The sequence below is a fragment of the Amblyraja radiata genome, chromosome 22, assembly GCF_010909765.2.
Source record: "Amblyraja radiata isolate CabotCenter1 chromosome 22, sAmbRad1.1.pri, whole genome shotgun sequence".
In the NCBI taxonomy this organism is placed as follows: Eukaryota; Metazoa; Chordata; class Chondrichthyes; order Rajiformes; family Rajidae; genus Amblyraja; species Amblyraja radiata.
The window spans coordinates 27,836,370-27,864,303 of NC_045977.1; the positions used below are offsets into that span (position 1 = coordinate 27,836,370).

At 46.4% G+C, this 27,934-nt stretch overlaps 1 protein-coding gene across 1 annotated transcript; it reads left to right on the forward strand.

The window, feature by feature from the left end:
* Positions 1–4,266: 4,266 nt before the first annotated feature.
* On the forward strand, positions 4,267–27,762 carry shmt1 (serine hydroxymethyltransferase 1). Its single transcript, XM_033040849.1, has 12 exons — positions 4,267–4,332; positions 7,964–8,090; positions 9,631–9,776; positions 15,253–15,368; positions 15,988–16,148; positions 16,977–17,058; positions 18,237–18,449; positions 19,896–20,012; positions 22,078–22,200; positions 24,194–24,310; positions 25,373–25,483; positions 26,484–27,762. Exons 2-12 carry the CDS (start codon positions 8,001–8,003, stop codon positions 26,654–26,656), a joined length of 1,449 nt encoding a protein of 482 aa, XP_032896740.1. The 5' UTR covers positions 4,267–4,332; positions 7,964–8,000; the 3' UTR covers positions 26,657–27,762.
* Positions 27,763–27,934: the final 172 nt, after the last annotated feature.

Below are 27,934 nucleotides of genomic sequence, written 5' to 3' on the forward strand. Positions count from 1 at the left end.
GGAAAGATTTAGAGGAATATGGACCAAATGTGGGCAAATGTGACAAGCTTAGATTGGGCATTTTGGTCAGCATTAGTGAGTGGGGCTGCAGGGCCTGGTTCTTGGTTCTTGGTTTCTTGGTCCTCCAAAAAATTCCAAATGGAATTTAAACTGGAGGTGGTGGAGGGAGGACTTAAGCCAGAACGGGTTATTGGGAAGAAAGAGCTACTTTAAATTTAGTTGCATCTGGTTGGGTAACTATTAGTAGGGTGGAGATTATTCCATGCTTTAATTGTGCGGGGGAAGAACGAATTGCTGTACACACCTGTCTTTGTAGCTGGGATCACAAAGCCTGCTTCCGTGTTGCAGGAATTATTGACTCTACATACTGGAATCTCAATGGTCTCAAGAAAGATCCCAATCTGAAATGTCCTCTGTCTATTTCCATCCAATACTGTCTGACCTGCTGGGTTTTTGCACAACTCTGTGCATTACCCTATGCACCTTGGTTGCGGTTGCACTCAAACTTCAGCATGGTGGCATGACCACCATTGTCCTAATCCACATTAGGCATTCAGATCATTGAGTCTATGTTGGCTCTCAGATTTATCCCATGAACTGACTTCTCCCACTTATTTTCATGTAACCTTCTCTCTCTTGCATGCTCATCAACTCAAACTCAAATTCACTCTGATTCACTTCTACCCATCTACACTTAAGATAACATAAACACACCTGCGTGTCTTTGGGATAGGAGTGGAAAACTGAGATCCCATACAAAACGTATTTGATCGTGGGGAGAGCATGTAAGCTTCACACTAACAGGTTGCAAGGTCAGGATCAAACCCACGTCCCTGGAGGTGTGGGCAACAGCTAAACCAGATATCGCTCAAGAGTCTAGTTCAATTTCACAAGTTATAGGAGTAGGATGAAGCCATTCGGCGCATCGAATCTACTCCGCCATTCAATCGTGGCTGATCTCTGCCACCTAATCCTATTTTCCTGCCTTCTCCCGATAACCCTTGACACCCGTTCTAATCAAGAAACATAGAAAATAGGTGCAGGAGTAGGCCATTCGGCCCTTCGAGCCTGCACTGCCATTCAATATGATCATCCAACTCAGTATCCTGTACTTGCCTTCTCTCCTTACCCCCTGATCCCTTTAACCACAAGGGCCACATCTAACTCCCTCTTAAATATAGCCAATGAACTGGTCTCAACTACCTTCTGTGGCAGAGAGTTCCAGAGATTCACCACTCTCTGTGTGAAAAATGTTTTTCTCCTCTCGGTCCTAAAGGATTTCCCCTCTATCCTCAAACATTGCTAAGTGCTTTGAGCGGCTGATCTTGGCTCACCTCAAAGCCAGCCTCCCCCCCACACTGGACCCCCATCAGTTTGCCTACCGGGCCAACAGGTCTACAGAGGACGCCATATCGGCGGCTCTACACTCTGCCCTGACCCACCTGGACAACAACAACTCCTACATCAGGTTGCTGTTCATTGATTTCAGCTCTGCCTTTAACACTGTCATCCCCGCCAGCTTGATCACCAAAGGTTCAAAGGTTCAAAGGTTGATTTATTGTCACATACACCTAGATGTAGTGAAATTCTTTTTGCCAATGCAGCACATTAAAAAAGGAATACAAACATAACAATAATAAATAGCTTTAACATAAAAAACATCCCCCCACAATGGTTCCCATTATGGGGGAAGGCACAAAGTCCAGACCCATCCCCAATGTCCACCCATAGTCGGGCCTATTGAGGCCTCCACAGTTGCCTCTACGGAGGCCCGATGTTCCAGGCCGTCCTCGCCGGGTGATGATGTTCCGGCGTCGGGAGAGACCTCCCAGCGGCCTGGGAACCCTGGAACGGCCGGCTCCCTACTCGAGACCGTGGCTTCCGGAGCCGACAAGGCCGCGCCGAATGGAGCTCAACTGACGATCTCGTCGCGAGATCCCAGGCTCCCGATGTAAAGTTTCAGCGCCGCCGCCCGCAGCTCCGCGATGTTTTTAACGCCGGTCCCAGCTCACCGGAGTTCCAGCGCGGCGACCAAACTCAGCGGACTTGGCATCTCCACCTCCCTCTGCAACTGGACACTGGATTTCCTCACCAACAGACCACAGTCTGTTAGGGTCAACAACCTCACCTCCTCCACTATAACACTGAACACCGGCGTGCCACAGGGCTGTGTGCTCAGCCCTCTCCTCTACTCCCTCTTCACCCACGACTGCATCCCTAAGTACGGACCCAACGCCATCATTAAGTTTGCTGACGACACCACGGTGGTAGGACTGATCAGTGACAACGATGAGTCAGCCTACAGAGAGGAGGTCCAGCACCTGACAACCTGGTGTGCCAACAATAACCTCGTCCTCAACTCCAAGAAGACGAAGGAAATTATTGTCGACTTCAGGAAGGTCAGAGGAGCCAGTCATACCCCCATCCATATAAACGGGACTGAGGTGGAGCGCGTCTCCAGCTACAAATTCCTCGGGGTACATATCTCGGAGGATTTGCCCTGGTCCCTCAACACCTCCAAGCTGATCAAAAAGGCAAAGCAGCGCCTTTACTTCCTGAGGAGGCTCAAGAAAGCCCACCTGTCCCCCCAGATACTGACCAACTTCTACCGCTGTACCATCGAGAGCATCCTGACCACCTGCTTCACGGTATGGTACAGCAGCTGCACTGTTGCGGACAGGAAGGCACTACAACGGGTGGTGAAAACCGCGCAGCACATCATCGGTGCCCCGCTCCCTGCCATGGATGCCCTCCACCGAAAACGGTGTCTGAGACGGGCTGGGAAGATCATTAAAGACCCCTCCCACCCCAACCATGGACTGTTTGCCCTCCTCCCATCAGGGAGACGGTACAGGAGCCTCAGGTCTCGTACCAGCAGGATGAGGAACAGCTTCTACAATTATACCATCACATTGCTGAACTCGGAGTCCCGCCGATAGATTTCTCTGGTCCCTCCGTCCCCATTGTTTAATTATTCTGTATTTTTGATTATTCTGTATCTTCTTTTTTTTAAATTTCTATATGCACTACTACTACGGACTGACGCAAAACTGCATTTCGTTGTACCCATACTTAGTATTTGTGCAATGACATTAAAGTTGAATTGAATTGAAACTGTGACCCCTTGTCCTGGACTTCCCCAACATCGGGAACAATCTTCCTGCATCTAGCCTGTCCAACCCTTTAAGAATTTTGTAAGTTTCTATAAGATCCCCCCTCAATCTCCTAAATTCTAGCGAGTACAAGCCGAGTCTATCCAGTCTTTCTTCATATGAAAGTCCTGACATCCCAGGAATCAGCCTGGTGATTCCTCAGATTTGGAGACCAAAACTCTACGCAATACTCCAAGTGTGGTCTCACCAAAACCCTGTACAACTGCAGTAGAACCATCCTGCTCCTATACTCAAATCCTTTTGCTATGAATCTTTTTCTAAGAACTTGTCTATCTCTGCCCAATTTGATGACATGCGCTAAACTGTTGAAACAAGCTACTTGTATCTTTCGAAAGTGGTCCTGTCTGCTCTTTCAGGATGAAGGGATCCCTTGTTACGTTTTCTTTAAACGGCACAGAGGTTACCCCTCAATTAACAGCACTGAATCAGAAGAACTGGTCACCATGCGCTCTGTAGTTCTTTGGTGGCGCCATGGTGTCACCAGAGAGCTAGATAGGGCTCTTAAAGAGTCAGGGGATACGGGGAGAAGGCAGGAACGGGGTACTGATTGGGGATGATCAGCCATGATCACATTGAATGGCGGTGCTGGCTCGAAGAGCCGAATGGCCTACTCCTGCACCTGTTGTCTACTGTCTATGACTTGTGTAAGAAGGAACTGCAGATGCTGGTTTAAACCGATGATAGACACAAAAAGCTGGAGTAACTCAGCGGGACAGGCAGCATCTCTGGAGAGAAGGGATGGGTGATGGCGTCACCATGACTTTGCTGTTAGTGGGATCTTGCTCTGCACTTGACTGCTGGCTTTCCTGCATTACAGCCGTGACTTTCCACCCTGCCTCGTTGATGGAGACGAATCCGGACGCACTGAAGTAAAGACAAAGATGGGCGGGAAACGCTGGAGTAACTCTGCGGGTCAAGTGAAGAAAGTTTCCTTTCTTCTGGAAAGTTGCACGTTCCTTCCGAGTCTGACTCGTGATTGGCTGCAGTGCCCCAGGGACCCGCCCTGCCCTCCGCTGATTGGTACGCGGAAGCGGAACCCGCACTGCGATTGGCTGCGCGGTGGGAGGAGCTCCCTCCTCTGATTGGGCAGACGGCAGCGGTGCCGTGATTGGCCGGAGCGCGCCAGCTGCACTACCGCTCCAGGGCTCGGAGGACGCGGGTAAGTTGGCGGCGGAGAGCGGTTCCCTCCTGCACAAGCGGTCTGCAGTTGCAGCCCAACTCCGTGCCCATAACGTTTTTGCTGGGAGGAGAGGAAAGTAAAGCTGCACCGGCCGTCATTGCATTGCATTGCATTGCATTGACTGTTTCTAAGTTGGGCAGGGAGAAGGAGGAGAAGCCCCCGGGGGTGTAAGACTCGCCTGCATGACCCTGCATCCCAGTCCCTTGCATGACCCTGCCTCTCTAGATATTCTGTGTAGGAAGGAACTGCAGATGCTGGTTTAAAACGAAGATAGATGCAAACATGCTGGAGTAACTCAGCGTGTATCTCTGGAGAGAAGGAATGGGTGAAGTGAGACAGAAGGGTCTCGACCCGAAACGTCACCCATTTCTTCTCTCCAGAGATGCTGCCTGGCCCGCTGAGTTACTCCAGTATTTTGTGTCTCTCTAGATATTCTGTGTATCAAGGAACTGCAGATGCTAGTTTAGAGACGAAGGGTCTCGACCCCCAAGCGTCACCCATTCATTTTATCCACAGATGCTGCCTGGCCGGCTGCGTTACTCCAGCTTTTTGTGTCTATCTTCAAGGAAGATCGTTGGGTCTATCTTTGGGTTTAAACTGAAGAAAGACACAAAATGCGGGAGTAAACTCAGCGGGACGGGCAGTATCTCTGGAGAAAATTAGTGGGTGATTTCACCCATCCATTATATCCATAGATGCTGCCCGTCCCGCGGAGTTACTCTAGCATTTGGAATCGATCTAGATATTCTCTTGCAGGCTAGGATCCAAGCTGACCTTAAACCAGTTAGTTGCAAATGGTAGGCAGGGCGGGGAAGCTGCGTTTGGCGTTTATTATTAAAGGCCGTGCTGAATAATTTACTGGGACTTGGGGCTGTATCGTGTTTCCGAAACTTTTGGATAGTTGAAGACCCAAAATCTGGATAACGAGCTCCAACGCAATGTGCCGTACGCTTCCACTACAGCTTGCAAGACAAAGCAAAGATCTCGGATCTTTGGTCCAAAGCAGGTGTTCTCCTGTTCTGGGAGCGGCGACAAACCTGAAAATCCAGATTCCATTAGAGATAGAATCCGTTTGTTGATTAGCGGAACCTTAATGCTTGCGTCGAAACAAAGAACTGCAGATGGTAGTTAAGACAGAAAAGGACGCACTGTGCTGAAGTAACTCAGCAGGTCAGACAGCATCTCTGGAGAACATGGATAGGTGACGTTTCAGGTCTGAATGTTCTCCAAATATGCTGCTTGAGGATCCATATTCTCCGGAGATGCTGCCTAACCCGCTGAGTTACTCGAGCATTTTCTGTCCTTAGTAGTCACGGTATCGTTTGAAGCATTTGAAAACGCATTTTGAGAATATGCCATAAATCCACCATTTGTATAGATCACCAACGAAGATTAGGTATTTGACTTGGTTACTGGGGGCAGCCAGTCAAGTCCTGTTTACTGCCATTGTAGTAGCCATGTATTGTCTTTCCGCTGACTGGTTAGGAAGCAATAAAACGTTGTACCTTGGTTCATTTGACAATAACCTAAACTAAAATCTAGTCAGAGGGTGGTGATTTGGTGGCATTCATTGCCATACAAGGCTGTGGAGGTGGTCAATGGATATTTTTTTACGGCAGAGATAGATTCTTGATTAACATGTGGGGGTCGGGAGTGATGGGGAGAAAGCAGGAGGGAGAGATAGGTCAGCCATGATTGAATGGCAGAGTAGACTTGATGGGCCGAATGGCCTAATTCTGCCCTGATCGCTTATGAACTAAACAAGCATGATGAGGTTGAGTGGCAATACAAATGTTGCTTGCAGCAGCATTACCGGCATGTAGACTCATGCAACACTCAAAAACATAAATTATAGAACTAACTCACCAAGACTGTGAAAGGAAAAATACAGTTTAAAAGAAACAAGGTATTAGTGCAAATCACATCGAGAAAAAAACTTGTGGGACAAATGAGAAAACAGCTAACAAGTTCTTGGTCTTCCTCCCAAATATTTGTTTTGTGGCTCACATTTTTTCTTTGCTTGGCTGGTCTCCTGAAACACTCACAAGGTCACCTTATCAGGTAGCAATTGCTATTTAAAGACAGGTTATCATAGGGTGAAAAGTCCATTGCATGTGAGGAAAAAAGCACTGTTGTATTATCAGTAACAAGATAAAATAATTTACCCATTCCTTATGCAATCCTGTCCTTGGGGAAGACTTAACTTTCACAAACAAAAGGAGTGCCAGTTGATATGTGATCTGTGCACTGTTGATCTTCTCTGATTAACATTGTATCTGCTGACAGGGCTTTTGCTCTGAATATATGTCTGATGGCCCTCCTATAGTTGTGTCTTGGGCTTAACTCATTGATTCCATTGCTGTACCTGTACTGGTGGGAAAATGCTTCTTTTATGCTGGTTTCAACCTCAACTGCTGTTTAATGAAATCTATTTTGTCTGCATAACATCTTGCATGAATGTGGCATCTTTAATATTGTGAAACAATTAAAGTGGTATATGGAAGAATTATCAAACAAAAATGTAATATCATGGCACAGAGAGAGAGACGTTTGAGCAAATGTCACCTTAAAGAGGTCGGTATCAATCAGAGGGTAAAGCCAAAGAGGCTTGAGGATGAATTATTTGGGATTTGAAGTCAAAGATGGGAAAGAAAATCATATGTACAGTATGCCAGTTTAAAAGCAGCTCTCAGAAGCATTACCTTGGGCATATGACATGCTTTGTAAGACTGGTACGACTGCCATTAGAACATTGTGCAGTTCTGGTCGGCCATTACAGGAAGGATGTGCAGGCTTTGGAAAGGGTGTAGAGGATGTTTACCAGGATTAGGGGGTATTGGCTGTAGGGAGAGGTTGGCTTGTTTTCTCTGAAGGGCTAGAGCTAACAGGGAGTCACTGATCGAAATATATAAAATTATGGGAGGCATATATAGTCAGAATCTTATTCCCAGGATCGAAAAATCAAATACTAGAGGGCATAGCTTTGAGGTGAATAGATTGGGTGGACACACAGCGTCTCTTGCGCAGAGTGGGGGAATCGAGAACCTGAGGGCATAGGTTTGAGGTGAAGATAGGCAGGTTTTAAAGGAATCTGAGAGGTCAATTTTACACAAAAAGTGTGGTGGGTGTATAGAAAGAGCTGCCGGAGGGGGTAGCTGAGGCAGGGACTATCGCAATGTTTAAGAAGTAATTAGACAGGTACATGGATAGGACAGGTTTAGAGGGATAGGGGGCAAACACAAGCAAGTGGGACCAATGCAGATGAGACATATTGGTAGGTGTGGGCAAGCTGGGCCGAAGAGCCTGTTTCCACACTCTATGACTCTATGACTCTAAGCTTCTCTGGAGCAGGGCCCCTATGATGAATGTGCCAAATGGTCACGTGCTTTTAAACCTGAGGATTTGGGAAGGTGTTCCAGAGATATTTATGATGGAAAGGGTTTTCATCTGGTTTGTGCCCAAGGATTGCAATACCAAAGTGCAAACTACCCGGTGAATGATTACCAAGGATTGTTCAAATACTGGTTACAGTTGGATTAAACATTTCTGTGGATGCCCTGTAACAAAGTAGACTCCAACCGTGTTCATTTTGTGATGTTTTTAAATTTAGTTTGACGGAAATTCCGAGGAGAACAGAGCATTTGATCATGGCAGACATTGTGGTTGATGAGTGTGTGGATATCTGGAAATCCCACAATGCACAGATGGTGGAACCTCTTTGCACCAACGACCCACAGGTAACTAAAGCAAAACTTTGTTGACTAAAATATTTATTTCCAAGGACATGATTTATTTTTGAACATGTGTCCCACTGTTGTAGAGGAATCCAAACATTCTGATCTGACGACAGAAGTGTGCCGATAGTGGAATCTTGAGCAAAAAACACCAGAATGCTGGAGGAACTCAGTGGGTCAAGCAGCATCTGTGGATGGAAATGATTGAAGATGGGTTCCAATGCTGCCTCACTTCCTGAATTCCTCCAGCTTGAAGAAGGTTCCTGACACGGAACGTCATCTGCTCATTTCCCTCCGCAAATACTACCTGAGCTGCCAAATCCCTCCAGCAGTTTGTTTTTGGACATAATCTGAAGATTTGGATGTTAGAACTGGGGTATTAATACCACAAAAAACTGTTATCTGTGATTTTTTTAGACAGGGATTGCTTAATGAGGTCTTGAAGATTATATTTTCAAATTTACCAGAAGCATGGCAGGTCATTCAAACAATCAAGTTCATACCAGATTTCAGAGCAATCCCTTTAGACTTATTCCCTGACTTGTTCCCTGCAAACTATTCTCTCTCACATGCCCATGAAATCTTCCCCCTGATTCTTTTACCAGTCATCTTCACCAGAAGCAATTTGCAATAGTCAGATAACGTACTGTAATGCCTTTGGGATTGGGGGAAATCCAAGGGAAGGTGCAAATTCCATACAGGTTGCACCGGAGGTCAGGATCGAACTGGTCAATGCAGCTGTGAGTAAGTCCAAAACTGGAGGATGATAAATATAAGCAAAAAAATAAAAATGCTGTAGGAACTCGGCGGGTCAGGCAGCATTGGTGGATGGAAATGGACCCTTCTTCAGACTGGTTTAGGACCCTTATTTAGACTGATGGAGTAGAGGGGAGGTAGCTGGTGGAAAAATAAGGGGAAGGAGTGGGACAAGAGCTGGCAAGTGGATCAAGGCAAGGTGGGGTTGATTAGCAGATGGGTCAAGTATGGAGATGACCAAGGTTATCTCCAAGGTTGTAGGTTGTTTTCTTACGCGGGGAAGACAAAAAGGTCTAAATTGGTGAAATCTGATATGTAAATATGTGTTGCTATAAATATAAGATTGAGCATTAAAAATAATATTAATTGAGAACCACATTGTCCAGAGTTGTGGAAATATGTAACTCACCATCAAATAGAGTAGTTCAGATGCAGGTCATAGATAAGGACAAACGTACAGGTTTGTAGGTTCATTGGGCTGGTAAATTATATATTGTTCCTAGTGTGTGGAGGATAGTTTTAGTGTGCAGTGATCACTGGTCGGCATGGAGTCGGTGGGCCAGAGGGCCTGTTTCCGTGCCGTATAACTAAACTAAACTAAACAAAACATGAGGGAGAAAAGACATGTTGATTCGTGGGAAGTGTCTCTGAGAAACATAAGCAACACGGCAGGAACATCATCGTGGACTAGATGGGCTTGTTTTTGCTCTGTGGGAATGGTTCTTGACCTTTATTCTTTGCTAAAAAAAAGGGCATTCACGCGGCTTGTTGTTCTGCTCTCCGCCAGGTGTACGAGATTATTAAGAAGGAGAAGAGTCGCCAGAAGCTGGGGTTGGAACTCATCGCCTCGGAAAACTTTGCGAGCCGAGCAGTGCTGGAGGCTCTGGGCTCTTGCTTGAATAACAAATATTCAGAAGGTTACCCTGGCCAGAGGTATGGGTTCAGCAGGCAATTGGTGGGGGTGAGGGTGAGCAGGGAAATGGTTGAGATGAATGGGTGAAAGGGGGGTGGAAGAGACAGGGAAGTTGGGAGGGGGAAGGGAGAAAGGATGGAGGAATGAGGAAGGGAGGAGGAATGTAAGAGAAAGGGGGGAACAGTTGTCATAGACAATAGACAATGTTTAAGAAAGAACTGCAGATGCTGGTAAATCAAAGGTAGACACAAAATGCTGGAGTAACTCAGCAGATGAGGCAGCATCTATGGAAAGAAAGAATTAGTGACCTTTTGGGTCGAGACAGTAGACAATATTGTCCTGAAACATTACTGCATGAAAATGAGTTAAAGATGGGAAAAGAGGCTGCAGAACATAAGTTAAGATGAAAACCGTCAACTCTCCCATATGTCCCATAAGTACAGCATGATAAATTCCGATCACCTGATGGTTTGGAATCCTGGTCGTCTTGTGCTGTCTAGATTATGAGCTGTGCATTCCAGGGATGAGGAACAGGGTTGGGTTCAGGAGTGGAGATTGGATCTGGAATGCTGGTGTATTCCACAGTGTTTATGAAACATTTGTGATACCACTGTGTATCATGTGGAAAAAACTGAAATAGAAGTGTGTTTGGGCATTAACATCCAATGGTCTGGCATTGTCAAAGTCCCAAGGGTGCCAGTTTATCAGAGTTTTACTGTATAATATGGATATTTATTTATGTATAAAGTGTCTTTAAAGTTGTGCATCTCCCAAGTGTTAGAATATAAACAATGAACGGGGGAACTTTGTGTCTCTTGTATCTCTTGTCAGGTCAGGCCTCAACCTCCCTTGTCCCAGGGAAAATAAGGCTAGCCTATCCAATCTCCCCGGAACTGAAGTCCTCCAATCCAGCATAATTGACTCATTGTTCAACGAATGCGCTTGGATCCTTCATGAATTCCCAACACCACAAGTGAACCTTTTGTAATCACAGGTGTAAGCTGTGTTCTCCCTCACCTTAGTCCAAGGTCTGTCTCCTGAAGTTGAACTCGTGAGCCAACTTGGGGCTCTAGGGCAACCTTGACCGGGCTGGACTACTCTTACTGAGTGTGTCACTGTGTGCAGAGCTCACCATTAAACCACGCTTGCACTTGGCAAAATCCCGTGGTCTGAGCTGGCGGACGTGAAGAACAGGCTGCAATGGTGTGCACTCTTAGGTGTGTCCGCACCTGTGAAAGGTCCTGCACAGCAGCAATGATACAGATATGAAGGAACATTCATTCCTGCATATAGTTTTGAAGAAGGGTCCCGACCCAAAACATCACCTATCCATGTTCTCCAGAGATGCTGTCTGGCCCGCTGAATTACTCCAGCACTTTGTGTCTTTTTGTGTAACCAGCATCTGCAGTTCTTTGTTTCTATTACTTGTATAATGATATTCTCTTATCAGGTAATCCCTTACTTGGTTATAGTGTACAATCGACAATAATGGACACCATTCCTCCCCCTATGGTCTGTTATAACGAGGGTTTACTGTACAACTACGTTCGGGTTCAAGGCTGTGACAGCAGCTCAGTGATCTGCCCTTCAGCAGAGCCGTTTATCAGTTGTCCCCAAGACTACTTACTCTTCCTAATTACTTTATTACTTTACCTGTGTTTGTTTGTAAGTTTTTATTTGTATAGGGACAGTGCATATTAATAAACATTTACATGTAATACGCAAGATTGTAGCCAGTAGCTAATTTCCATCTTTAGTCCCTCTGGTAAACAAGGTAAACACATCACAACACAATCAATCAATAAGAAAAGAGATAAAACAAAAGACAAAAACAAAACAAAACAAACAATATGGTTTAGCCTGCAGTCAAAACATAGAATAAATAACAAACACTCAACACAGTTTAAAGTCCCAAAGTCATTGTCTCTTCCCTCCTTGCTCTCCCTCTGTGCTGAGGCAATCCAAGCCTCCGATGTTGTGACCCCGCCGGGTGATGGTGGGTAAGTCCCGCGGCTGAATCCGAGCTCCGCAAACGGGCCAGTTCAAACTCCGCGGCCCGGGGCGGTCGAAGCTGCCGAAGCTGCCGTCCTCCAGTCCAGCGGACGCAGGTGTAGTTGCGGGAGCTCCGGAAAACAGAACTCGAGCTCCCGATGATGTCGTCCACTGGCCCGCGGCCGAGCCTCCGAGGCTCCAAAGTCGGGTCGGAAGTTGTGTCGCACCGCAACCACAGCCCCGAAGTCGGCCAGGCTCGCGTTGGTAAGTCCTGGCTCTGCCTCCGCAGCCTCGAGGTCGGTCGCAGTTGGAGGCTGCCAGCTCCGCGATAGGCCTCAGCGCAGACGGACACGGAGACGTGGATACGGCAGGAAAGGTCGCATCCCCCCGAAGGAAGAGTCAAAAAACATGTTACACCCACCTCCCCCCACACTTACACAGCTAAATAAACCGAAATAAACTGTAAAAACAGGACAAAAGAAAACAAAAAACAGAAAAGACAAACGGACTGCAGGCGAGCCGCAGCTGCAAGGCAGCGCCGCCACTTCCATGTCAGATGACTCTTTGCATGAAAGCATTTGTGGAGTAAACATCACGTAGTACTTGTGGAGACAAGGTTTCGTCTTCACACCAAGGACTCCCTCTAATTGTGTGGTGTGGCACTACAGTCGTTCTAAGCGGCAAAAGCTCTGAAACATTTCTGCTGGCACAAAACCATGCGGTGAAGTAGGTGCAGTAGCAGAAATGTTCACCGCCATCTGTATCCTCGTAACCCAGCTTATCCCGGCTCCACTGTTAGCAAGAAGCCATGGAGATAACTCTGCTTCATTGAATGTGGCAGAAGGGAATGCTGGAACTGACACGAGCACCTAAAAAAAACCTTGAAGATGCATGCCCAGGACTACGGGCATATGAAAAAGCTTGCAATAGACCGAGGTGAAAACTTCCAAAGTATCAACACCTCACCACACTTGTGCATATTACAATAAACATAAGATTAGGAAAGGGGAAGTGCAATGAAACCTGGGTGTCCTTGTACATCTGTCACTGAAAGTAAGCATGCAGGTACAGCAGGCAGTGAAGAAAGCTAATGGCATGTTGACCTTCATAACAAGAGAATTTGAGATTGGAGCAAAGAGGTCCTCCTGCAGTTGTACAGGACGCTAGTGAGACCACACCTGGAGTATTGTGTGCAGTTTTGGTCTCCTAATTTGAGGAAGGACATTCTTGCTATTGGAGTGCAGAGTAGCTTCTCAAGGTTAATTCCTGGGATGGCAGGACTGTCATATGATGAAAGAATGGAACGACTGGGCTTGTATTCACTGGAATTTAGAAGGATGAGAGAGGATCTGATAGAAACATATAAAATGATTACGGGATTGTACACGCTAGATGCAGGAAACATGTTCTTGATGTTGGGGGAGTCCAGAACCAGGGGCCACAGTTTAAGAATAAGGGGTAGGCCATTTAAGGTTTCTAGGTCAGTTTATTGTCACATGTACCAATTAGGGTACAGTGAAAATTGAGCTACCATACAACCATACTAAGTGAAAAGCAACAAGGCACACAACAACATAAAAGTTAGCATAAACATCCATCACAGTGGCCTCCACATTCCTCACTGTGATGGAAGGCACTGTGATGGGGACGGAGATACGATATGGAAACAAATTGTATCTCCATCGAGGTAAGAGATTGAAAATAAAATTCCCCCAACCCCCCACCCCCCACACTAAACAAACCAAGGAACACTAAAACATACTTTTTAACACATACTATTAATAACCAAAAGAAGAAAGGACAGACAGACTGTTGGCGAGGCAGTCACTGCTGTTGGCGCCACCCAGTAATTTAGAACTGAGATGAGGAAAAACTTTCACCCAGTTGTGAATTTGTGAAATTCTCTGCCTCAGAAGGCAGTGGCGGCCAATTAACTGGATGAATTCAAAAGAGAGTTAGATAGAGCTCTTAGGGCTAGCGGAATCAAGGGATATGGGGAGAAGGCAGGTATGGGATACTGATTGTGGATGATCAGCCATGATCACATTGAATGGCGGTGCTGGCTCGAAGGGTCGAATGGCCTCCTGCACCTGTCCGTCTTAAATTCGTTTTTTTTTTTAGTTTTTAGTGAGTCCTGTTTTTTTGTTTGTAGGGGATATGGTCTTTTAATGTGGGGGGGTAGGTGTTACTTTATTTATAGGTCCCTACCTGGTCGGTGTGGCAGCCTTTTTTCCGGGCTGCCCGTCGACCCGTCGTCGTGGCCTACCAGCGGGCTTGGAGCGCCGTTTCTTGGCGGGAACCACCCAGCACCTCGGCCTGCGTGGCGGCACTGCATTGGAGCGCTGGAGCGCTGGAGCGGAGCGGAGCGGAGCTGAGCGGGCGATGCCTTGCCTGGGTCGCCGCGCTGGAGCTCTGGCGAGCTGGACCGCCGTAAGCAACATCTTCGGGCTGCGGGTTTGCGGAGCGGAGAGGCGGCGTGCGGAGAGACGGCGTGCGTAGAGGCGGCAAGGCGGCAGTGAGGAGAGCGGGGCGCCGACTTTTTCATCTGGAGCCTAGGAGCGCCAAACCGGCGCGGCCTTGTCGGCTTCGGCAGCCGCGGGCTCCAACCAAGAAGCGGCCGTTCCAGGTGGCCCAGCCGCCGAAAGGACTCTCCCGACGCCGGGGCAAGACCACCCGGTGAGAACGGCCAGGGACATCGGGCCTCCGTAGAGGCAACTGCGGTGGCCCCAATAGGCCTGACTTTGGGGTGAACATGGGGTGGGGACTGGACATTGTGCCTTCCCTCACAGTGCTATCCACTGTGGGGGGATGATTTTTTTTGTCTAACTGTAGTCTTGTAGGTCTGTGTCCAAGATGGCTGCCGTGAAGAGAGAGTGGACGCTGGCACGATTTGGTTGCCGCTGCTCTCTCTTCACACTGTGTTTTTGATTTTCTGTTTTTGGATTGAATTCTGTTTTTAATTTGTGTCATTGTGATGTCTTTAATTACTTGTTTTACTCCGATTATATGTTTTTATTCCGATTACTATGTAAGGTGTCCTTGAGATTTTGTATGAAAGGCGCCCATTAAATATAAAATTTATTATTATTATTATTTTCTATGTATCTTAAGATAGACACAAAAATCTGGAGTAACTCAGCGGGTGAGACAGTATCTCTGGAGAAAAGGAATATGTGACAATTTGGGTCAAGACCCTTCTTCAGACTGAGAGTTAGGGGGAATATTCATACCACTGGGTTGTAAGCTGCCCAAGCAAAATATGAGGTGTTGTTCCTCCAATTTGCAATTGGTCTCGCCCTGAACAAGACTTGACTTATTTGTTGGTTGTGTAGGAAAGAACTGCAGATGCTGGTTTAAGTCGAAGATAGACACAACATGCTGGAGTAACTCAGCGGGACAGGCAGCATCTATGGAGAGAAGGAATGGGTGACGTTTCGGGTCGAGACCCTTCTTTATTTGTTGGTTACCCAGCTGCTTATAGTGCAACATGTCTTGTCTCTCTAGATATTATGGCGGCACAGAGTTTGTGGATGAGGTGGAGCGACTGTGCCAGAAACGAGCATTGGATCTGTATTCCCTCGATCCAGAGAAATGGGGGGTTAATGTCCAGCCATATTCAGGTAACATTGCACCTGTCACCTACCACCTCTTTCACACTTTGATCGGACAAGCTATCGTTCCTCTACATCCTCAGCCCTGACGCAGGGGCTTGACGCAACACGTTTGTGTCCACAACTGCCGCTTGACCTCTTAGTTCTTCCAATAGTTTGTTTTTTGTTCCGTATTCAGCCGACCTTGTGTCTGCACCTCAATTTCTGTTCCATCTTTTCTTCCTCTAATGAATCCCAAGGCTATACAGACTTTTCAAACCCCGAGTACAGGATCATAATACGTAGGAGCAGAATTAGGCCGTTCGGCCCATCGAGTCTGCTCCATCATTTGATCTTTTTTCTCTCTCAACCCCACTCTGCTGCCTTCTCCCTGTAGCTCCTTCCTTCATTGGCCCCTGTATTGCTCTAGATGGCGGTTGGGCTTTGCCCCTCTACAGGTGGACTGCTCACATCTGCTTAGAGGTGGACAGACAGCTGCATACCTGTGGCAGGTGGTGGAATTTCTCCGGTGCAGGCAGTGCTTTGGAAGGGCTGCCGAGACTTCAGGACAATCTCCCGATTGTTTTGTAATGTAATTGGACATTTGTAATGGTGTGTCTTAATCAGTGTCTTTCCCCGCCCCCTCTAGGCTCACCGGCAAACTTTGCCGTGTACACAGCTCTGGTAGAGCCACATGGGAGGATCATGGGATTGGACCTTCCTGATGGTGGACATCTGACACATGGCTTCATGACAGAGAAGAAGAAAATCTCTGCCACCTCCATCTTTTTCGAGTCCATGCCATACAAGGTAAGAACCTTCGGAAAGGTCTCTCATCACTGAATTGGTAGTCAATACCTCTGCATTTTGTTTTGAACTTGAAAGACATCTTGCAGAAGGGCAGAAAGGAAGGAGGAACTTGGAATAAACTCTGTGTTCAAAACTCTGCAATTTCTTGAAGTTTAGGTTCAGAGCGGTTGCCAAACAATAGAATGCTTTCTATCTAATGAAATTAGTAAGAGTAATTGGAGATCTGATGAATTTCCTTCGCCTTCTGAGGAAGTAGAGGCATTGGTGTGTTTTATGGCCATAGCATAAGTGTGGTTGGACCAGGCCAATTGTTGACAATATTTACACCTTCGAAATTGAAGTTCTCGACTATCTCCGCATCAGTACCATTGATACAGACTGGGGTTGTGCACTCCACCCCACTTCCTGAAGTTGATCACCAGCTCCTTCGCTTTGCTGACATTGAGGGAGAGGCTGTTGTCCAGACACCATGCGTCCAAGCTCTCTATCTCCTTCCTGTTCTCCATCTTGTAATTGTTTGAGATGCAGCCCTCTACAGCAGTGTCATCTGCAAACGTGTAGATGGAGTTAGAGTAGATTCTGGCTGCACAATCACCAGTAAATATGGAGTATGGTATGGGGATGAGAATGCAACCTTGTTAGACCAGTAAGATAACTGCCATTTTGTACATTACAACAGAGACGACAAGTCAACTGTTCTGGGTTGCCTGTGAAGTCTTTTGGGTCCTGCTACATGCTGTCTAAATGAAAATACCCTTTCCCTTTTCCCTGAGATGAATCGATTCAAGTGTTGTCACACATGGGTAACAGGTTGTTCATTTTCTCTAGGTAAACCCTGAGACCGGCTACATTGACTATGACCGATTAGCAGAAAATGCCCGTCTCTTCCACCCGAAACTTATCATTGCAGGTAACAGCCCTCTTTGGTCCAGGTCTGTAGCATCCACAGCCAGTTTGGCTCTGGGGAGGGGGGAAGGGGGCTCTAAGAAAAATGTTGTCGGACCGCGTCCTTACTGACGGTTCCCAGCTTAAAGCGTGCTGAAAGTGAAGGCCAGCAGCTGTCGAAGGAGCCGTGTTTCACGCAGAGTTTCAAACCCACCTTTGCACTTGGGTTCGAATGCATGGGAGACACAGTGGCACAGCCTGTAGAGTAGCTGTCTCACAATGCCAGAGATCCAGGTTCAATCCTGACCTCAGTTGGTGTCTGTGTGGAGTTTGAGTGCACTGGTATATTTAATCATCCTAAAAACGTCCAGGTTACTAGGTTAGTTGGTCATTGTACATTGGCACGAGTGTGTACGTGAGTTGTGGATTTGACGGGATGGGAGTAGTTGATAAGAATGTGGAGAGTAGAAAAATCTGAGATTAGTGAAACTGGGTGGTTGGTGGTAGGTGAAGACGTGCTGGGCTGAAGGGTCTGTTTCCATGCTATACCTCTCTGTGACCCTACAATGAAGAAACTAGGGATAAGGAGTTTTAGACCATAGAGGCAGAGGGGGCTTAAAACAGTTGTGAATCCAAAGAAGGCTCTCACGTAACTTCCTAGGATCAGAAGTAGACCATTTGACCCATCAAGTCCACTCTGCCGTTCAATCATGGCTTATCTTTCTTTCCCACAACCCCATTCTCCTGCCATCTCCCCATAATGCTTGATACCATGCCAACCAAGAATTTATTCATCTCCGCCCATAAAAATATCCAATGACTTGGCCTCCACAGCCGCCTGAGGCAATGAATACAACAGATTCACCACCCTCTGACTAAATAAATTCTTCTGCGTCTCCTTTCTAAAGTATAAAATGGACCTCAAGCCAGATTAGCTATGAGGCAAAGAGATTGAGTGAAGAAACTTTACAGAGGGACCTCTGAAGTTGGTACAGGGCACAGTGGTAGGGGATATCTCTTCCTGACAGAAGAGATCTGTCTGGGACCTGAAAAATCAACTCTGTTTCTCTCCGCAGATGCTGCCGGACCTGCTGAACGTTTCCTGCATTTTTTGTTCTTTGTTTAAGATTTCCAACATCTGCAGTTTTTGTTCTGATTTTGCATTTACTCAGTGGGCTGATCTGCTCTGTTTGGTGTTCCCAGGTGTTAGTTGCTATTCCCGGAACCTGGATTATGCCAGGATGCGGCAGATTGCGGATGAGAACAGTGCCTACCTGATGGCGGACATGGCGCACATCAGCGGCCTGGTGGCAGCCGGGGTAGTGCCGTCCCCCTTCGAGTACAGTGATGTGGTCACCACCACAACACACAAGACCCTCCGTGGCTGCAGGTCTGGCATGATCTTCTATCGACAAGGTACGGATAAAATGTTCGGTGTGTGTAGAAAGGAACTGCAGATGCTGGTTTAAACTGAAGATAGACACAAAATGCTGGAGTTTTGAATATTGATTTCTCTAACTTCAAGTAACCCTCTCCATCCCTCCCCCCACCAAAGTCGCACCAAGTTCTCGTTCTCACCTAGCAAACAGCTAACAATGGCCTGTTTCCATTATAATCGTTACTTATAATCATCCTCCATTATTCTGTTCCATATCTCTCTACATCACCGTCCATATTTCTCATTTCCCTTTCCCCCGACTCTGTCTGAAGAAGGGTCTCGACCCGAAATGCCACCCATTCCTTCTCTCCAGAGATGTTGCCTCTCCCGCTGAGTTACTCCAGCATTTTGTCTCTATCAAAGGATAAAATATTTGTCTGAAGAATATCCCAGACACACCTCTCAAGTAGCGTGCCAGGCCTGAGGTTGTAATTTACACATATTACATTTATGGAATTAACAATCACTGAGTTTGATCAATGGGACACTTGCTCAGTTATCAGTGTCAGATCAAACTGTCCTGTCATTCATGCCCTGTTAGAAACTTTGCAGACACTTGTTTTTTTTTAAAAGCAAGCCATATTTCATTTTACCTGTTCATTTGTGAAATGTGGGCAGGACTGGCAAAGGCTGCATTTATTGCTCAACCCTAACTCCCTTGAGAACTCACTTTGTGATGAGGAGCTGCCTCCCTGAACTGCTGCCTTCCCAACCTGCTGGAAGTACTTCCCTGGCATTGGAAAGGGAGTTCCAGGATTGAAACCAGTGCCAGTGAAGGAACAGCAATATATTTCCAAGAAAGGATGTTTGTGATTTTTTGCGGAACCAGCAATAAATGGTGTTCACATATACCTGCCTTCCCTAGTCCTTCTTGGTACTAACATTTGCAGGTTTGGCCACTACTAGGGAGTAACCTGGACAAATAATAATCACAATGCATTTTGTAGATGGTGAATACAGCAGTCAGTGGGCATTGGTGGTGGAATAAATCGGGTGGTGGACAGGTAGTGATTAACAGGGATGCTTTGTCCCCGAGTGTTAATGGAGGCTGGATATCCTTGCATCTTGATGAGAGATATTGGAGAGTGGTCAACATAGAAGAAATGATATTGTATCAGAACCAGACCATAAAGAGACATGAGTTAAGAATATATACCACAGAATGGTACATTTGTTTTGAGAATTGGAAGCTCCTAATGACTTTCCCTGTCTCCTTCCTTCTGGTTCTTGCATGATAGTTTCCAATGGTAGGAATCTTTGTTACCTCAAGAGTCTGGTTCATCAATTTCTTACCTTGGGGCAGCTAGCCATGGGAACTGAATACAGTGTTGGCAGTGACACTTATAAATTAATTTTTGCACCAAAACTCTTCAAAGATAGATTATTAAATGCCATTGTTTGGTTCTGCTTTGCTTCCTCTTCAGGAATCCGCAGGGTCGACCCAAAGACAGGCAAGGAGGTTATGTACAACTTGGAAGGTCCCATCAACCAGGCAGTCTTCCCGGGGCTGCAAGGTGGGCCACACAACCATGCCATCGCAGGTAAGCCACAAAATAGGTTTAGTTTTGGTTGATAGGAGACATACACTCAAAAATACTCAAAAGTGCTTCATTTGTGCACTGGGATCTCCATGTGAGAGGTGGGAGTGAGAATTTCCTCCAAATTTGGTCCAAGTTCAGAAACCGTTCAATTAATTCTAAAAGAGTAGAGCATTGGGGTCAACTTTAATCTCGCCATCTCATGGGGAAAGTGAACAAGGTTCAGTATAAAGTAGACAAGTCCAACCCTGCTAACCACCACAGCAGTGTTAACCATGGAACCCCGTAGTCTTCGAGAAGCCATTATGTCAATTTTCAGTTCATAGCAGTATATGACCTCCATCCCATGTGCTTCTATTTTGCACACAAATGTCTAGTGGGATTTCCTTAACAGTTTTCTGAAAACCCAAATACACTAAATTAATTGGTTCTCCCCTATCCATTTTATCATTTACACCCTTAAAATAAATCCAAATATTCCATTCAACTTTGGAAAATGGTAACCAATGCATCCAATGTTTTCTACTCTTGAATGCATTGTCAGCCCAAACAAATGTATTAGCTTTCATCCCTTTGATTTCTCCAGTACTTTTTAAACTGATTTCCTTCAATTCATCCTTTTCATTTGAGTCGTGATTCCCAGTAATTCCTAGCAAGTTACTTGTGTCCTATTGGAGAAGAAGAGATACAACTTGGCAACAGGCCCTTTAGCTGTTGCCATGTTGTGGTTACCATGCAACCACACACTAGGGGGCGAATTTACAATGGCCAGTCAGCCTATCCATTTGCATGTCTTTGGGATGTGAGGAAATTAGAGCACCTGAAGGAAACCCACACAGTCACAAGGAAAATGTGCAAACTCAGCACCTAAGGTCAGGATTGAATCCAAGTCTGGTGTTACAAGCCAGCAGCACTGCTGTCTGTGCCACTGTGTCACTCCTTTTCCTGTGAAGACCCAGTGGCTTGTCATTAATACTGTCTGGTGTGAGAATAGAGCCTTGCTGCTGAGGTATAAAGACAGTCAATCCTCTGTTCGGGTTCCAGGTCAGACTCGCTGGGTGACATACCTGCACGAGCCTGGATTTGGGTCTATGAGTTACTGGGGGGGGGGGGGGGTTGACAGGTTGAAAGAAGTTATAGCCGACTAGGCAACTATAAAGCCAGTGACCATGACTGGGTTTTAAACTGATATGGCTTTGTGATTTAAAAAAATTATCTGTTCCTTCTTGAGACTGGCTGTGAAGTTGTCAGCTCTTCCCTGTGAAACCGTGACCTCTCATAGGCAGGACCCACAACACGAGAGATCCACACCGTGCCCAGGTCATAGTCATAGAGTGATACAGTGTGGCAATAGGCCCTTCGGCCCACCTTGCCCACACCGGCCAACATGTCCCAGCTACACTAGTCCCACCTACCTGCCTTTGGTCCATATCCCTCCAAACTTGGCGTAATCATGTACCTGTCTAACCGTTTCTTTGGGATAGTCCCAGCCTCAACTACCTCCTCTGGCAGCTTGTTCCATACACCCACCACCTTTTGTGTGAAATTGGTATCCCTCAACTGGGACATAAATTGCCAAAGCTGATTATCAGCAATTGCCAAATTGGAGTTTGCGTCTCAACGGATACAAACTGTAACTGGCCTTAAAAAGTACTGATGACTAAACTATTTTGGGATACCCTGAGATAGTGAAATAAATATAAGCACAAAGTACTGGAAGCACTCAGAGGAAACATAATGTGTGATGAAGGGTATTTAACCTGTAATATTAACTCTATTACTCCATCCACAGATACTGCCTGAGCTGCTGAGTGTTTTCAGCAAGTTCTGGTTTTATTTCAGATTTCCTGTAGTTTACTGATTTTAATCGTACTTCAATGCCCAATTGTTTACATTACGTTGCTATCGGTTTGTTCCCCGTTTACTCCCTCTTCATTTGCTTCCCTTCCCCTCCGCTATTACAAGCTGGATGCTGCTGTGTTTTGTGCTGCAGATAGATTCTGCATCATTGGGGGTTTTTGTCTTCATGCTGTTGTAACTAAAATGTTCCACATGTGTGTCTGGCCAGGGGTTGCTGTGGCACTCAAACAGGCAATGACTGTGGAGTTCAAGGTCTACCAGAAGCAGGTTGTGTCTAACTGCAAGGCTCTTTCGACAGCGATGATGGACCTGGGATACAAGGTTGTTACCGGTGAGTGCACTGAGGAGAAATAAGGAGGGGCAAGGATTGCCAGAAACAGAGGCTCATTGTGAAGGTGAAATCAAATGGGTTCATGTAGTAAACTAGATTCTAAAGGGCCTGTACCACTTGGGCATCATTTGAGCGTCACACAGGTGGCACGCGAAGATTTTGTGAATCCCAAAATCCTGGGGTGCCGCGCGCGACTGCCTACGTCACCATGCACGTCGTGACGCGTAAATGATGCCCGAGTGGGACAGGCCCTTAAATTAGAAAGTGAAAATGCTGGAATCACGCCGCAGGCCAGACAGCATCTGTAGAAAGAGAAACAGGGTTAATGTTTGCGGGTTGAGTGGTTGAATATTCTGCTTCTCTCTCCAGAGATGCTGCCTGACTTGCTGAGTGTTTTCAACATTTTCTGTTTTTATTTCAGGTTTCCAACATCTACAGTCTTTTTTGACATTCATCCAATTGAGAATGTTCATTTAACCTTGCCAGTGAAATTTTAGTAAATCAAGAATTGAAAATATTTGCCATGATCTTGTTTTTAATCAAAGGATTTGGATTAATCTGTGTTTGACTAAATGCAAAGCTATAGTTGTAGTTGTAGACTTTATCATGGGATTGAGGGGAAATGTTAATTTCCCCACTCAATGGTATGGGTGGGAAATTCCCCATTTAAATGGCAACTTAATGGAAATGGTAACTATGTCTTCAAGGGTGTAGGGCTATTGGAAATGTTTGGGTGTACAGTGGGTGACAGTGAGAGATTAATCTACAGTACTGCCCCTTCCCTACCTCTGGTTAATATTCCCATCAAAAGAAATACGGCCTCAGCAGTTACTGCCTGTATTTGTACTGTGCCTTGAATGCAGGAGAATGTCCCCAGGAGCCCGATGTGACTGATAACAAATTAATTTGGTGTACTCTAAAAAAATTATCGGCCAAAGTTTCCAAAACCACAAGTACAGGGAAACTTGAAGGGAGCACTTAATGGAGATGAAATTGGGAAACCCGAGGAGAGGGAACATTAGAGAGGGAATTCCAGGGTCTTGGCAGCTGGAGGCACAGCTGACCACTTGGTGGAATGATTCCAACCAGTCTTGGTCGAGACAGTGGCATTTGATGCTCACTGAGGATCCAGGTTGGTTACAGAGCTGGAGGGGATCAGAGGAAGAGACCAGTGGAGGGACCTCACCTCCCTCACTTTTCCACGTTCCCACCACAGCTCAAATATCTTCACATCTCTGAGACCATTTGGCTAGTGCACCCAAAATTGGGGATTGGGGACTAATTGATGTTAAAGGATTGAGCCTCTTCTTATCACACACAAGATTAGAAGTTGTTCAGCCAGAGTTGAACACACTTCTCGGCATCTGCCTACAATGGTGTCTGTCTTGTCGCTTCTTGTGCGTGGTGGTGGAAAGATTGGTGGAAACGGGGCCGGGACATGAACGCTCTTTCCTTGACCCCCCAGGATTGAGTTGCAGGTAGAGGAGGCCATAGGCTATTTGATGAAAGTTGCCCATGAGCGGTTAGACTCAACAACTGGGATACCAGGGGGGGCAAGGTAGATGACGTGGACCCGATGGCATTCCAATGCAGCCTTTGAAAGTGGCATATTGGCAGTGACTGCTGGGAATCCATAGGAATTTGAAGCGGACCCCTCTTGCCTTGCTCCAATGTTCTGGGATGGTCTTCGGGTGCATGAAGTCTATCTCCTGCTTCGGAAGGACATCACTGGTTACTTGTCCACATGAGAGCTTTGGCTAGTTAGCTTTCCCCTTCAATTCTTCTTCAATTTAAGGTCTTCAAAGTGGCCAGTGTAAACTAAATCCTCACATTCCCCTGAGTATCTGGTGCCATGATCACAAAGTGTTCTCTCCAGTTACTCACCTTGAGCCCGTAAGCGCCTCTATCCTTGTGGTACACGCTGGCAAGCTTGAAGCTGTTCCAGACTGTTGTGTGAAATCATTATGCACTCCGCTTTGTCCTCCTCGTGCAGACGGTTCTGATAATCACCTAATCCTGGTCGATTTACGTAAACAAGGAACTGATGGAGGCAGAGCTGAGAAGGTTCTGGAACTGTGCGCCATTGCTTGCAACAAGAACACTTGTCCAGGTAGGCTGCTACTTGTGTTACCATGGTAGAGCATCAGGAAGCAAGTGGCGGGAGAGTAATCAGAAGCAGCGCCATGCACTGGGACATGGTCAAGGTGTCCGACTATGCTCTAGTCTTTATCAAGTGTCTTAAGGAAGGCAGAGAGAAGGGTCGCTTCAGTGGGGGGTTTCTAGAGCTAATGCATAAGCAGCTACATGGATTAGAATTGAGTGTATGTGAAATTTACATTTTTGGGGTGGTGGGGAATGCAGAGATGGGGAGAGCTGATGCGATGGAGAGTTTTGAATACGAGGACTTAGTAGGTTGATGAACGTGGTTGGAAGGGGAGAAGGGGGACCCTGTGGGTTTGAATAGTATGCCCTGATCATTTCGGATATATCCTTCATTGAATCCTGGCCTCGTCACATCTTGATTTTAACGTTCTCTTCCTTTTATTAGACCTCCAAGAAATTTGAGAGGTTTGAGGACAGGGGAGGGGATCCTGGGATCACATTGAAGGCAAGAGAGGTTACATGACCCAACAGCGAAGGCAAAAGGAGGGGTGGGAGTGCAAGGCTATGAGGAAGAGTAAAGAAACAAAAGCAGGCTCCAGAGTTGATCCAGATGAGAACAGGGGAACTGCTAGTTGCCATTTCGTTGGGTTGACGAAAGGATCAAAATGATTAAAGGAGTTGATGGGGTCGATGAGATGGAAGAGTTTCCACTGGCCAGAAGAAGTAGGCCCATTCATAAAGTCAGACGCCAGCTGTTGAGGTATCATGTTAGCAGCTGAGTGGACATGGGCTACTGCACATGTGGAGCTGTTACTGGGGCTCGTGTCCAAGTACTGATGACATGGCTGATCGATGTTTATACAGCAATGGCTCTGGTGTGATGAAGCCAATTGATGAAGTTCAACAGAGCTCTTTTAATTGTGGAACAGGATGAAAATGTGCTTGGCTGTCCCTAAACCAATAAACGCAGCAGAGTTGGGGTCAGATATATGATCGGTACATGGAATGGATGCAGGGCTGTGAGGAGAGAGGGAGCGCGACTCAGCTTTAACCTGCTGTTGTCCCACAGGTGACAAGAGTGCCTTGCGTCCCAGCGGCTTGCGGCTGGGGACACCGGCCCTCACCTCCCGGGACCTGCGGGAGAACGACTTCAAGACAGTGGCTGCTTTCATTCACAGAGGTAACTCGCCTTTGCTCGGCAACGGGCCATTCTGGAACATTGAGGTCACGCCCAAGTTTGTCTGCAGAGCGACCATATTCTCCCACGAATAGCTACTTTCTGGAATGTTCTGGAGGGTGACGGATTCTCCGTTATGATATAGATTTTCCGGGATTCTTTGGGCAGTGACTGGCTCAACTCAGGAAAGGAGTTGCTTCTGTTCTTGTTGTCTAATGCATCTTGCCCTGCTCTTGTTGTCTAATGCATTTACCAATCCCAGGGGATAGGGTCGGGGTCAGTCCAAACTGAAGCATGGGGGTAGTGTGGACCCCCGGTAGGAGTTGGGGAGAAGCTGGAGGTGGAGTCAAGTTGCCCATCAGTTGAATTGGATTTGGAGGGATGGGATGGGGGGGCTCTGGATTGGGGTCAGGAACAATCCCAGCAACATTGATCCTTGTTTGAAGTCCTTGCTAAGGGGAGTCTTCTATTTAGTTTAGTATAGAGATACAGCGCGGAAATATGCCCTTTGGCCCACTGAGTCCGCGCTGACCAGTGAACCCCGTACACTAACACCATCCTACACACTAGGGACAATTTACCATTTTTACCAAAGCCAATTAACCTACAAACCTGTACGTCTTTGGAGTGTGGGAGGAAACCGAAGATCCAGAAGACGCACGTCACGGGGAGAACGTACAAACTCCGTTCAGACAGCACCCGTGGTCAGGATCGAACCCGAGTCTCTGGCGCTGTAAGGCAGTAACTCAACCGCTGCGCCATCATGCCGCAACGTACCATTCCATGGTTGACATCTTGTGCACAGAGTATCCTCCTTGGGTTCCCCCAGTGGGAATGCGGCAAGGTTCAAGTGGATGTTCGATAGTCCGGTGTAGACTTGGTAGGCTGTATCCATGCTGTATGATCTGTGACTCTGTGTAATTGAGAATATCTACACGGCCCAGTAACATGGAACCAAAGCCAGTTCCGAATACTGAAATCCGTGGTGTTTTTTACCCTACAGGGATTGAGATAACATTGGAGATCCAGAGGGACATCGGGGCAAAAGCTCCCCTCAAAGAATTCAAGGAGAAAATGCTGACCGACAAGAACTATCAAAACAAGATCACTCAGTTGAGGGAGGCTGTGGAGACATTTGCATCCAACTTCCCAATTCCCGGATTGCCAGATCTCTAAGTGGAGAGTCCAGTGTGGAAGCACCCAATTGTTAAAAAAAAGAGATCAAAACAGAAATTGCAAGCAGTGCCACTGATGACTGAATAAATTAAATCATTTTCTTAGTAATCAGTTTTTCAGGATTTCTACAGATTTTTCCATCCATAGTGATCAGTTTGACACTTCCCTGCCGTTCTGATCTTTAATTCTCCACTGGATCTATGGCATAGAAACAGGTAATTTGACCGACTATGTCCAAGCCAGCCACTGGGTACCCATCTGTATTAATCCTATCTTCCAGCACTTGACCCATAGCTTCATTTACCTGCGCGATTCAAGTGCTCACCTAGACACTTCTTCAATGCTGTCAGCCACTCTACTTCTCCCGCTGTCTCAGGCAGTGTGCTCCAGTCACCTGCCTTCTGTTGAGACCACTGCCTTCGGTCACCTCCTCTGGTCAACCCCTGTCTTATTTACAGCAGCAATAACACTCAACGGGTCAGGCAAAATCTGGAGAGAAAAACGAAAGTAACGTTTCAGATCAAACCCCCTTCGTCAGAAGGGTTAACTCTGTTTCTCTTTCCATGGATGCTGCCTGCCCAGCTCAGCATTTTCGGCAATCGTCCTTAGTTCCACAATTCATTCCAAAACTTATTTGTCTTTTCAAGTGCATTCTTCATTGTAGACATTCCTTAAAACCTTTCTCTTCAGCCAAGTACCCAACTGCCACCAATGGGTTTGAGGATCAGGGCATTGGACAGACTTGATTAGTAGGAGAATGGATGGGTCCAGTTGAAGGGATTGTTACTGCCCTGTTGGGGCTGAATAAAAGGCACACATTACAAGGGTCCCGACCCAGTGTTGAGATACCAAAGTATTACATTCGCAGAAAATCCCAATGATTGGCGCTCCCATGACAATTTAGTCTTTGTCCCCTTCACAATGCTTTAAAGGCAATGTTGGACATCATCGTGTGCATTGGTCATTCACACTAGGAAGTGCCTAGAATTTCCACAGAGCCACAAAACAACCTGGAAATGGCTATAACTGTGTTTCACTCTTGAAAAATGGTGTTTCTTATTGGCATAACACTGGGGAGGAAACAAATTCCATTGTGTGGAATGAAATTTTTTTTTTTTAACAGGGTGAATAGTGCAGACCAGGGTATCATCCAATGATCAGATCATTGAATCTGGTGCCAATTAATTTAGCCGATTTGAAGATCGGCTTTGGTTCTCCAGTAAAGGGAGTTAAGCTATAACGCGATAAATGTGTTCCTGACAAAGCTCCTGTTATAGA

Excerpts from the sequence above, each read along its gene's own strand:
- shmt1 (XM_033040849.1), top strand. The coding sequence starts at position 8,001 with ATGGCAGACATTGTGGTTGATGAGTGTGTGGATATCTGGAAATCCCAC. Across the intron at positions 8,091-9,630 it reads TTTGCACCAACGACCCACAG|GTGTACGAGATTATTAAGAA; the intron begins GTAACTAAAGCA and ends GCTCTCCGCCAG. Across the intron at positions 25,484-26,483 it reads GGCTGCTTTCATTCACAGAG|GGATTGAGATAACATTGGAG; the intron begins GTAACTCGCCTT and ends TTTACCCTACAG.